The sequence below is a fragment of the Alosa pseudoharengus genome, unplaced genomic scaffold, assembly GCF_046254945.1.
Source record: "Alosa pseudoharengus isolate Yale_2024_CS ecotype anadromous, Long Island Sound unplaced genomic scaffold, YU_APseudo_1.1 YU_APseudo_1.1_scf_8, whole genome shotgun sequence".
Classification (NCBI taxonomy): domain Eukaryota; kingdom Metazoa; phylum Chordata; class Actinopteri; order Clupeiformes; family Clupeidae; genus Alosa; species Alosa pseudoharengus.
The window spans coordinates 28,763,914-28,776,530 of record NW_027468870.1 but is presented as its reverse complement, the minus strand read 5'-3'; the positions used below and the strand labels follow the sequence as shown (position 1 = coordinate 28,776,530).

Below are 12,617 nucleotides of genomic sequence, written 5' to 3'. Positions count from 1 at the left end.
TACTACCAACATCTATTAATGCATGAACACACACACACACACATCATATAGATATAGATATAGATAGATAACGTATAAGATAGTCTAATTGACACCTAGTTCATTAGTAGTCACACCTCTGTCCTGGCAGACAATCAGATTTGAGAGACATTGCTTAGTGACCATGGGCGTTAGTCAGTCAGACATGCTGAGTCAGTCTGATTTCCTAACTCTAAAACAAAGAGAGACGCAGTCAGTCAGTCAGAGCAGAGGGCAATGGCTCAGGAGGCGGAAGGTCAGCTTGCTATGAACGACCTGAGCCATGTCTGAGCCCCCCCTGAGGCTGGTGTAGGTATGCTCCAGTGACTGGAATCTCGGGCCTATCACATGGCCGTCTTCTGAAGAGAAGAATCCCCCCGCAGCCTTCCACGGGCTTGTGAAGCGTGGAAAGATTCTCAGAGGGAGGGAAAATTAGGAGGCTTTTTGCCCAATGCTCAGCATTCCTCTGGTGTCAAATGTCTCAGATACTGTAACAATATAAACAGACACTGTTTAAGAAACTCACAAAAGATGTCATGCTCAAGGGCTCGAGGTCAGAGTGAACATCCACACATTTGTAAAGAAGGGGTGGAAGGTGAGACAATAATATCTCCATTTTGTTTTATACCTGTGTGACACAGCGTGTTGACTTAGTGTTACACACAGGATGTGATGTCACAGGCCAAACCCCTCCCTTCCCTCACCTGCAGTGGGCAGGGCCAGACAGGAATTTCTGTGAAGCAGACTGAAGGTAGGGGGAAAAAACAAGGAAGAGCTCACAGTTAGTTCAGGTGAGAGAAAAACGGTGGAAAGTCTGGTGAGTGTGAAAGAACCACTGAAGGTTTTTTTTACCTGCCACTCAAAACAAACTTTTAAAGAAGAATCAAGAAGATGGATGTGTTAGAGAACTCCCCAGGGAACATGGGGCTACTGAAAATGTTTGACTCTGCCGAGTTTGGGAGTTGGGAAAAGATTGGCTCCGGCGGATTTGGCCAAGTGTACAAAGTACGACACCAACAGTGGAAGACCTGGTTGGCTATCAAATGCCCCCCTAGCTTACATGTGGATGACAAGTAAGTTACATGTTTTCACATTCTCTTCCTCTCTGTGTGCCAGTCACAGAAGTACACAAAACACTTGATTTTGTGACTGACTAAAGATTCTGGGTCACCAGTTAAGCTACATGTGAATGCTCTGACTAAAGTGCTGTTTGTTTTTGCTGTTTGGAATGTAGTACCTGGGTCATGGCAACCTGCTTTCAGAATGCCTTAGGAGCTTTGAAGCTTTGTAACTTTTTGTAAAGGCAGGAGAGTGTGTTGTCTACTTTTCAATATAAGCAGTTGTTTCCTCCATGATTTCTAAAACAACTTCCTGGTAAAATTATGTAAAGCCGGTGTTATATATGAATTTAGTGTAAATATTGTCTCCAACATTTGATTGAAAATATATTCATACATGTACACAACCCAAAGAATAACATATCTTTAACCCCTTGTCACATAAACACAATTCATGTCTGAAATAACCTATGTATGAGCCCAACATTGTGACCAGATCCCTTTTCACCTGTCTGAGATCTTAAAGGCCCAAAGATGGGAGGAGGGTACCACACTGGTTTTTATTTGTGAGAAGTATTTTACATTTGAAAAGTAAAGTGTGAAGTACTTCAAAGGGACTTGAATTGAGACTCGAATAGAATGATCTATTGACTTACAAAGACACAGCTTATTTTCATACGCAACACAAGAGAGCTTTAGTTCCTAAAGTTATCTCCCTTGTCTACTCTACCATTTCCATTGCGTATGAAATATAATTTTGCGATTGATATATGGCCTAGACCAATGTGCCATTGAATATAGAGATTTTAATGGCCATTAATAATAACTGTTTAAAGTGTGTTTTTAATATGTGAGTGCAGTTCTTCAGACTGAATTTGATAGATTTTATATCAGATAGAACATAACAATACAAAAAACAAGTGCTAGTTGGATATCATCCAAGTGGTATTAGCAGCCTTCAATGACTTTTTGAAACCTGCTGTGGCTACATCGGAATGTTTCCCTGCCTATTGTTAGAAAAAAAAGCACCTGTTGCCATCCACATAGCATCTGTTTTTCTCAAGCTGGTAAATATTTCCGACATGGCAGAACTTTTAAATTATATCAGTAATTCACTTTGACATAGAACACATCCAGATGTTATCTGACCATACAGGTCAATGTAATTTTAAAACCAAAACAATAAAGTGACACCTTGCAATAATGAAAATATTGGTAATTGCAAACCACTGGCTGCTTTACCAATTTATTTCATAAACAGAGGTAAAGGAATGAAGCATTATAATTATGAATCAGTTCCTGGGTCTGCAGACAAAGAGGTGAACCTGTTTGTTTGACAGGAGGTATTATAATGAAGTTAGATAGATAGATAGATAGATAGATAGATAGATAGATACTTTATTGATCCCCAAGGGGAAATTCAAGAATAAAGTTGTAAAAAAATTCAACATAAATCTCAATGAACAATCTGTTATGTAAACACACAAAGAAAAAGTGTGTGTGTGTGTGTGTGTGTGTGTGTGTGTGTGTGTGTGTGTGTGTGTGTGTGTGTGTGTGTGTGTGTGTGTGTGTGTGTGTGTGTGTGTGTGTGTGTGTGTGTGTGTGTGTGTTCAAACAGCGCCATATGCTCATGTTAACCTCATGCATGCTCCATGTCTTTCATGAAGAGGAAAGCAATAACAAGATGGGCTGGGGGAATTGGAGATCTACCTGACTGCACACCAGACAGCCTGGTGAAAACCCTGTCAGACTGAGTATGCAGACAGACAGTCAGACGGCCTTTTGCCTGATATCAGCACACAGTTCAGCCTTTGTGCCTGCTTACTTCTCCCCAGTCCATGTTTACTGAGACAATGCGCAAGGCAGCGCAACAGGTCCGACTGGTCGGCGGCATTAGAAAAGAGGGGGAAAAAGAGGCATTGTTTGCATCCTCAGGGCTTAATGAAGAGCTGGTGGGGAGGGAGGGAGGGTTTGGTGGAGGATTAGTCCAAAGGTGCAAACACTCAGGACTCAATTTACTCTTCCTCCTCTTAATGTTCCTCTCAGCCTCCATTTTCTTGTGTGGTCTTTGGAGCTTTAAAGAAATGTTCACCTGTAGGATTATGCCCTCAGGCTATCCTTTGTTCCTCCACAACCCTGTGTCCTGTGAGAGAAAGTTGACGTTGTACGATTGCTCTTGAATATGCAGCTGTGGCCTACTGGTTAGCACTTCGGACCTGTAACCGGAGGGTTGCCAGTTCGAACCCCGACCAGTAGGCATGGCTGAAGTGCCCTTGAGCAAGGCACCTAACCCCTCACTGCTCCCCGAGCGCCGCTGTTGATGCAGGCAGCTCACTGCGCCGGGATTAGTGTGTCCTTCACCTCACTGTGTGTACGCTGTGTGCTGTGTGTGTTTCACTAATTCACGGATTGGGATTAAAGCAGAGACCAAATTTCCCTCACGGGATCAAAAGAGTATATATACTTATACTTATGAAAATGTTTGCTAGGCTGCAACTTGACTGGGACATTATTCCATTACTCACACTTGTGATGTCTAGGGATATCTGTAAGTGCTTTGTGTAAGGGACAATGATTTGTCAGTGATTGCCTCCAAGATAAAAACAAATGACACCCTTGCCAAACAAACAATCCTCTAACATTCATGGGAAAAAGTCTGGTGGGTTGAGCAGTGGCTCCATCCCGTTCGCTGTGTGACGGACATGCTGTCGAGTGGCTCTTTACACATCCTGTTGCTGATAATACCTGTGATTGCACAAAGGTTGAGCAAGAGCCTGGAGGAAATGAGATACCTGTCAATGGACAGAGTGGAGCCTTTACACCTCCAGAGCCCATATACGCACTAGAATGCAGAGGGGAGAGAGAGCTTTGTTAGTGTAAACACAGACTTATTTTCTAGATCATAATGTGCTGCCGTATTATATTACTATGGGACAGTTTAGAATGTGGACATTTTTTGGACAGATTTGTCATTTTTAGTCTACTTCTCCAGTGGTGATACTGTACCTTTTTTGATGATTGTTACGTCTAAAATCTAACCCCCTAACCCAATGAGCTTTAATTAGCCATCATATAAACAGGAAACAGGATACAAAAATCTGCTTGTGTAATATTAAGCTTCTTTAAGGAACACACACATAACTCTGAGGTAACACTGAAAATAAACCTGTAAAGTGTATCCTACATTTTTATGAGGTACTGCACCAAGACACAATGTGTCACCTTGCTAAGAAACATCTCATTCTTGATCAGGACTGTTGTCTCATTCAAACAAACGTTAGTATCCCTGATGTCATAGGCCTTCCACTAAGGAAGAAACGCATGCACTCATTGAAGTCCTGCTTAGACATGGTAACACCTGAGTCACAGTGATTGTTCGTAACAGCTGCCGCCACTCTCTACCCCTCAGGGAACGCGCAGAGCTCCTGGAGGAGGCCAAGAAGATGGAGGCGGCCAAGTTCCGCTACATCCTGCCGGTGTACGGCATCTGCAGTGACCCGCAGGGCCTGGTGATGGAGTACATGGAGATGGGCTCACTGGAGTCGCTGCTGGTGTCCGAGCCGCTGCCCTGGGGCCTGCGCTTCCGCATCATCCACGAGACGGCTGTGGGCATGAACTTCCTGCACTGCATGAGCCCGCCCCTGCTGCACCTGGACCTTAAGCCCGCCAACATCCTCCTGGACGCGCATTACCACGTCAAGGTGAGTAGTCTCGGGCTGCATGTGTTCATCATGGATATTAGTTGTGTACACACACACACACACACACACACACACACACACACAGCTGGACCAGAAGAGAATTTCTAATGGAAATGTCCAGTGATTTTTTTTTTTTGTCTAGAACTAGACTAGGTTTAATTCATGTATGGTATATTGGCTACATGAATTTCTTTTAAGATTTTCCTCTCCAGTCCTTCAATGTTAAATACTGGGGACCAGACAAAACATTACTGGTAAATGTACTCCATAAGCTTTGTGTTGCACAACAAAAGGTCCTGGGAAATATAACACTGTACTGAGAGTGTCCCCAGGTAAACTATTGGCACTCTGTATACTGTCCTCCTCCTGAGCACATGCCTAGAGTCAGCACCAGGAGGGCAGTTGAGAAACGTGTCCCATCAGTGCTCAGCACGAGGACTGTGGAGGAGGGGATGGTTACGCTGCTGACATTTTCCTTTTAAATGCTCCTTTGCATTTACAGTCTTTCTGGCTTGCCGGAGGGCAAACAAAAATACTTTCCCACCGTTTCTCCCGGCTCCCATCCCAATGGATGAGTAACGCTAGAGTGGGTGGGAACGCTCCTGCCATTGGGAAGAGTCCATGTAAACATGTTGGCGGGGCCAGTCTGAACAAGCTGCAGTGGGCTGGGTTTAACACAGAACAGGCACACGCACACACGCGCAGGCAAGCAGACCTACCCACACACACACACTCACACACACACACACACACACACACACACACACACACACACATACACACATCCAGTACACACACAGACACACACACACACACATCCAGTACACACACACACACACACACACACACACCCACACACACATATCCACACGCCTCCAGTACACACACACACACACACACACACACATACACACACACACACACACACACACACACACACACACATTATCTCCCTCTCTCTATCTCTTTCTCACACTCTTTCACACACTCACACTCCTACACACCTGTAATTGGTACAATGCACCCGCGGGACACATTCCACCGTTTCCATGAACATGAACTTCACCTGTAGAATCTAATCATAGCCTTTTTATCTCTCACCCTCACTCTCTCTCTCTCTCTCTCTCTCTCTCTCTCTCTCTCTCTGCCTCCCTTTCCCATCGCCAGATCTCAGACTTTGGTCTTGCCAGGTGGAATGGCTTCTCCCAGGCCGATGACATAAGCCGGGATGGTTTCTGTGGCACTATCGCTTACCTGCCCCCAGAGAGGATCATAGAGAAGGATAGGATCTCAGACACCAAGCACGATGTGTACAGGTGAGCTCTTGTCCACACCATCATTCACGTGTGCCAGACCTCTGCACAGTGCCATTACACCAATTAGAAAGTAAAAAAGCGCAACCTACTTTCAAGCTTAGCTACTATCATGTGTTGTCAATGCAATTATTGCCAGCAATCTTACATTTTGTTTTTCTTTTTGTAGCTTTGCCATTGTAATCTGGGGTATTCTGACACAGAAGAAGCCATATCAAGGTAATACACATCATGCTACTGAAGCAATTTTTTAGGTTGCTTTTTCAAAGCAGCTTCGAATAGATTAGCCAGTTGATCAGCTACCAAAGTTTGGCATTTTATGCCACTTAACATTAACTTACTGCAGAGACGACCTCCGTGCTGTAACTGAAACAAAGCACAGTTCCCTATGTGTTTTGCATGGTTCGCTTTGTCTGTTGCTAGATCAGGTGACCGGGGTGTAGGTTGGCAACGGGCATCGTGCCCTGGGCATATCAGATGCCCCCGTGGCAGCTTATTTGATGGTGCGAAGTGAAAAGTGGGCACAGACAAGGGGCCATTTACTTAGAAATGACCAGTCAGCTCCGCACCGCTGTGTGTCCCCAGCCATGCAGTCCTAGTAAATCATTGACCAGTCAGAGACTTCAGCATTTTCTGAATGCCTCCAGTCTGTGACTTGTCATTGAGTTATGAGTTTGGTCCAGGGAAGGACACAAGCAGATAAAACTTTTCCACGGCTGATCTGAAAATGCATTCCACAGGCAGCTATCACCATAATCAGGCTGTTAATCAGATCATAATGAAGTCCAATCTGACAAGAACATTCTTTTGTCTGAGTAACTTCCGCTCTGTTTTTGCTTACACAATAGATGGAAATCACTTTATCGCGGATGCATAAAACAAACAAACAGTCAGATCTCACAATCCTGACAGGGAAACTCAGATTCATACATTAAGCAATGCGTTGTAAGACACAGCATAATATTTCATGAAATCACACTTTTAACTTTCATCCCCCTCTATTTGTGTAAAGCTAAGCACTTGGTGATAGATTTCCAGTCCATGTCAGTTTGAGCCATGGAAGAGAAGTTATACAACCGAATGGCTAGATGGCTAGATCTAGAAGTTTCTAATGGCTTCTCGTGGCTTATACGTATTTCTCCCGATGACTTGCAGGGGAGAACAACATCCTCCACATCATGGTGAAGGTGGTGAAGGGGGCTCGTCCCGACCTGAGCGCCGTGCCCCGCAGTCGGCCCCCAGCCTGCGCTGGCTTCCTGGCCCTAATGCAGCGGTGCTGGGCAGACTCGCCCAGCGCCAGACCCAGCTTCCAGGGTAGGTCTGACCTCTGACCTTTATGCTCAATCAAAATAGACACACACAGATAGTCACGGTACACATACTTGCTAGTTTACTGGACCTCTCTCCCTCTGCTTGCTATATACATAAAAGAGCCCCATAAGTACACTTGGCACACTTGCCAGTTAACACTGAAATACATGTGGCCCTTGTCTGGCCCAGACCACAGCCAGATGTCGACCAGAGTCAGTCCCCAGAGTCGGTGTGAATACAAACTTGATCTCTCTGTTGAGCAATGATGATGTTGGCTGCATGGGTAGTTTACGTAGTTCAACAGCAGTAACTTCAAAAGGAATTGGTTGGCAAACCAACCTGACTAAGAGATCCATGAAGAGGGTGGGGATGGGAAGGTTTGCTTATAGCTTAGCTTTACCCCGCACAGCTGAGCTTTTCTGATTGTTTTGATGTTGTTTGTTTATCGTGGCGTTTAGAGATCACATCAGAGGCAGAGGAGCTCTACTCCAGGCCACAGGACGAAAACAAAGGCTCCACCTTAGAGCTCCACACCAGCCCCTGTACAACACTCCAGCGACCTCCTGAGCAGGTACCAGCAACACAATGCCTCTATTTATATACTGACTAACCTTTTCTTTCATTCTTTTTTTCTTTCTTTCTTTCTTTTTCTTTCTTTTCTTTATTTATGTCTTCCTTCCTTCCTTTCTTTCTTTCTTCTATTTGTTTGTTTAGGACACTTTGTATTTTCTCACTCCTCACCTCACACTCGGTTCTTGTCACTCATTATCTCTGCTGATCTAAGATGTGATTCAGTGATTTGGCAATACAATGGCGTATGCTGTTGTCTCCTGGCACGTATACAAGCTTCAGTCCTTGCATCATTCAAGCCAAAAAAAATGTAGCCTTTCAACATTGTTTAACTAGAGTTTGGGCAAACATTTCCAAAATTAAATTGCTTATGCTTGACATACATGACCAGAGAGTGACTTGAACAATCATTAATAGATATTAATAATGTGTGACACATTTTTTGACATCATTCATTACACTTCTCAGGTTAATATCACCCAAATTAAACTTTAACGAAAGTAATGTTATGGTTCTCTGTGTGTAAACATAAGTCTGTATTAAGTTTGCCGATGATGTCAACTTGTGTTTCCTGCTCTCGTTCCAGGCCAAAGATCAGAAGGCACCGGTGAGGCCAAAGTCTGCCATGCTGCCAGAGAAGGACTGCAGTTTGTCAGAGTTGCTGAGTCAGCTTGACTCAGGGATTTCACGCAGCTTCGGCAAAGAGGACTGCCTCCAGAGCAAAGACAACACCAGCAAGAGGCTGTCAGGCATCTCCTCTGTGGACTCGGCCTTTTCCTCCCAGGGTTCCATCACCCTCTCCTTTGAGAAAGAAAGCACTGCAAATGGTGAGAGAATAATAATAATCATACCATTTAGGTTTAGGCTCAAATGAGATTGCCTTTGGGTCACATTCAACTGAATCCATTTTGAATGAATGAACTGTTTTTATAGTCCTGTTAAGCACTGTGTATATGCAAGCATTTGAGCCCTTACTACAGGTCCTACTACATCTGAGACATAAGAGAGGCATAATTGTTGCACTACTAAGTACATTTCTATGGGCCTTGAACTGTGTGTATGTGTATTGTGACTCTGTCACATATCTGACTTTCTCCAACTTTTGCACATCTCCATAGAACTTTTAATTTATTATTTTTGATTTCTCCTCTATCTATCTACCCATGTCCTTGATTGCCTAGCCTTTCTGCCCCCCAACCACCCCCGAACCCCAACCCCATCCCCAACACACACACAAAAAAAACACAGACTTACATCATCACTGTCATCACCTCACATACATACAGCACACTGCTTGCTACAGTAAGCCTCCTCTACATACTTGCTGCACACTGCCCCCCCCCCTACATACACAGCACATTGTCTTCAGGATCTTTTCCAACACACATCCTCTACATACTTACAGCACACTGCCCCCACCTACCCACACACACACACACTACACACACACACACACAGTCACTGCTCCACTCCCCTCCCGCCCACACACACATCTTCACTGTCATCACTCATATACATCATACATACAGTACTCTGCTTGCAATAGTAAGTCCCTTCACCATACTTGCAGTACACTTCCCCCCCCCCTCTCCCCTACATACACAGCACATTATTTCATCAGGAAGCTTCTCCAACACACATCCCCAACATACTTACAGCACACTGCCCCCCCCCCCCCCCCCAATACATAGCACATTGTCTCATGACATATTGCACACTGCCCTCTCCCCACATACACAGCACACTGTCCCATCTCCCTTGTCATCCCCCCAACACACACACCAAGACCCCTGGCAGTTGGGTTAGCCCAACTGCCAGGGAGTTTTTCCTTGCCCCTGTTGCTCTTGGGTGCTCCTTGTTGGTGCCCCCCCCCAATCCCAATCCTCCCCCAGTAACTATATGCATGTGACAATAAACTTTCTTGTATCCTTGTATGTGCTGTGCAGACTCTTGTGAGGTGCAGAGGCGTAAGCTGTGCGATGCCATCCGTACGGAGGACATCGCCAAGCTGATGAAGATCCTGCAGCCGCAGGACGTTGACCTGATTCTGGAGGGCGGCGGCAGCCTCCTGCACTACGCTGTGGGCCTGGCCAATGAGGAGGCCGTCAAGTTCCTGCTGCTCAGCAACGTCAACCCCAACCTGACCGACACGCGCGCCGCCACGCCCCTTCACCTTGCCGCCGAGAAGCGTCTGAAGGGCATCGCCGAGGTGCTGCTCAGCCGAAAGACCACCAACGTCAACGCCAAGGACGAGGACCAGTACACGGCGCTGCACTTCACCGCGCAGAACGGCGACGAGGTGCTGACCCGGCTGCTGCTGGACCGCGGGGCGTCCATCAACGAGGCGGACGCGCAGGGCCGCACGCCAACGCAAATCGCCTGCCACCACGGCCAGGAGCAGGTGGTGCGCGTGCTGCTGAGCCGCGCGGCCGACGTGCACGTCCGGGGGAAGGACGACTGGACGGCACTGCATCTGGCCGCCTGGCAGGGCCACCTGGGCATCGTGAAGCTCCTGGTGAAGCAGGCGGGCGCTGACATGGACGGGCAGACCACGGACGGGCAGACGCCGCTGCATCTGGCATCCAAGAGGGGCCAGTACCGGGTGGCGCGCATCCTGGTGGAGCTGGGTGCCAGTGTTCACCTGCGGGCAGACGGCGGGCACACGCCGCTGCATGTGGCCGCTGAGACTGGCCACACGAGCACCTCGCGGCTACTGGTCAAGCACGGTGCGGACATCCAGGCGCGAACCACCCAGGGCTGTACGGCCCTGCACCTGGCCGCACAGAGGGGTCACCTGCCCACCACGCGCATGCTGCTGGAGGCCGAGGCCGACCCGCGGAGTGTTACGAGGGCCCTGCGTGCAGCCTGCCACCTGGCGGCAGAGGAGGGCCACTGCGAGGTGCTGCGCGAGCTTCTGGCCGCCTGGCCGGACGCTGCGCACGTGCAGGATGAGCACGGGCTCACGCCGCTGCACCTGGCCGTGCGTGGTGGACACACTAGCGTCATCTGCCTGCTGCTCAGCCACGGGGTGGAGCTGCCCACGCCCATATCCACACCCACGCCCTCCCCGTCAGCGTCGCCCTCGCACATCGCCCCGGCCTGCCCTCCCACGATCCCAGAACCCGAGGACGAGGACATGTCGCAGCTGGAGGACACGAGTGCGGCAGCTGAGGCGGCCCTGCCGCTCCAGAGGAGGGTGCTCGTCTTGAAACTGACGGAGAAGGGGCTGGGGGAGTCCCCCTCCCCACAGGCGGAGACTGGAGCAGGGGCATTGTGTTCCTCTGCTCAGTGCTGAGTGGTGGCTGCAGGGGACCGCCAGACACCACAGACTATACAGCTGCCTCCCTGGTAGACACATATACACTGAAACACACAGACATACACACACACACATGGATTAATACATAAAGTCAGTCACACACACTCCATTCTAAATGTACGCAAACACAGACTGCAGGAGATAGGGGACTCTTACTTTGAAAAAGAGGAAGCAGTTATGTGGTGGATGGATGTACATGTACATAGTGTATGTTTTTTTATGCCGGTCAATATAGTCTTGAAAAGATGGTCCAGAGATATACCTAAGGCTTTGTCAGTCGTTTGCAAGTCATTCATTTTACCACAATAGAGCCCAGTTCTTTGTTTATATCACTTTGTACATTGAAACAAACTGAATACCTTTGCCTTTTCTCATCGGTACATTAGTTATTGGCCTTGTTGGGTTGTTTTGCCTTTTTCACTTTTGATGACCTGCTAGTTATAGTCACCTGCTGTAGCCTATAATTTGGAAAGTACCTCACTTTCAACATCAGTTTCAGTATCTCACTGCCTGTACCAGTATGCCACACCCCAGTAGTTGTAAAAAATTGACAACTCTTAAAGTAGTTTTTATAGGTTAATTCTGTTACCAGCAGTACTTATAGATATATAGAGATTTGTAGAATAGGCAATATTATAGGAGGCTCATGAATGTAAGTGTGTGTATGTGTAAGAGAGAGAAAAAAGAGTGAGTGTGTTTATTTGTTTGTGTGCATGTAATTGCATGTACTCTGCCTTGTATATGGCCAACATTCCTTTTTTAAACATGCTGTATTATTTTTATATTCATGCCATGCCATGTCATTGTTATTAAGCTACACTTCATTTTGTATTATGTATCTGTCCATGTATCTATAGTGTTTGCACAGTTTCACTTTTTTATTCAAAGTAAAATACAGTAAATGTATTTAAAGTTAAAATACCTTGACTGTGTCTTTTGTCATATATTTATCGGAGAAAAGTGATGGATGAACAGAGGAAAAAGAGGGATAGAAAGATCAATAGAATTTCAGACTTTGCATCACTGAACATGAAGAATATTCCAGAGATAGTTTCCTTATTGTAGGTCAGTGTGGACATTCATGTCTTTATATTTACAGGTGTCTTTATTAGCATTGTGGATGAGCCTCTATGCTGTAGGCTAATCTACCCTTTCTGAGAAACAACTTTCCAAAATCATCTCTGGCAGAATGTGAGGTCGTAGAAGTGTTCTGTTTGCAGTAAATCGCCACAGTAACATACAAAGTAGAATGCTGGTGAAACATTCTGATGAAAATACCTAAATCTCACCTATAATTTTACTAGAAACATGCACATTTTCTGTTCAA

At 46.3% G+C, this 12,617-nt stretch overlaps 1 protein-coding gene across 1 annotated transcript; it reads left to right on the top strand.

Annotated features, from left to right (window-relative positions):
* The first annotated feature begins 768 nt into the window (after positions 1-768).
* Positions 769-12,209, top strand: ripk4 (receptor-interacting serine-threonine kinase 4). Its single transcript, XM_076273706.1, has 8 exons — positions 769-1,091; positions 4,486-4,777; positions 5,945-6,093; positions 6,260-6,309; positions 7,246-7,404; positions 7,860-7,972; positions 8,558-8,798; positions 9,918-12,209. The coding sequence occupies exons 1-8, from the start codon at positions 910-912 to the stop codon at positions 11,264-11,266; spliced, it is 2,535 nt and encodes an 844-aa protein (XP_076129821.1). The 5' UTR covers positions 769-909; the 3' UTR covers positions 11,267-12,209.
* The last annotated feature ends 408 nt before the right edge of the window (positions 12,210-12,617 follow it).

Coding starts and splice junctions, on each gene's coding strand:
- ripk4 (XM_076273706.1), top strand. CDS start 910: ATGGATGTGTTAGAGAACTCCCCAGGGAACATGGGGCTACTGAAAATG. Junction 7,973..8,557: donor TCCAGCGACCTCCTGAGCAG/GTACCAGCAACA, acceptor CTCTCGTTCCAG/GCCAAAGATCAGAAGGCACC. Junction 8,799..9,917: donor GAAAGAAAGCACTGCAAATG/GTGAGAGAATAA, acceptor TGTGCTGTGCAG/ACTCTTGTGAGGTGCAGAGG.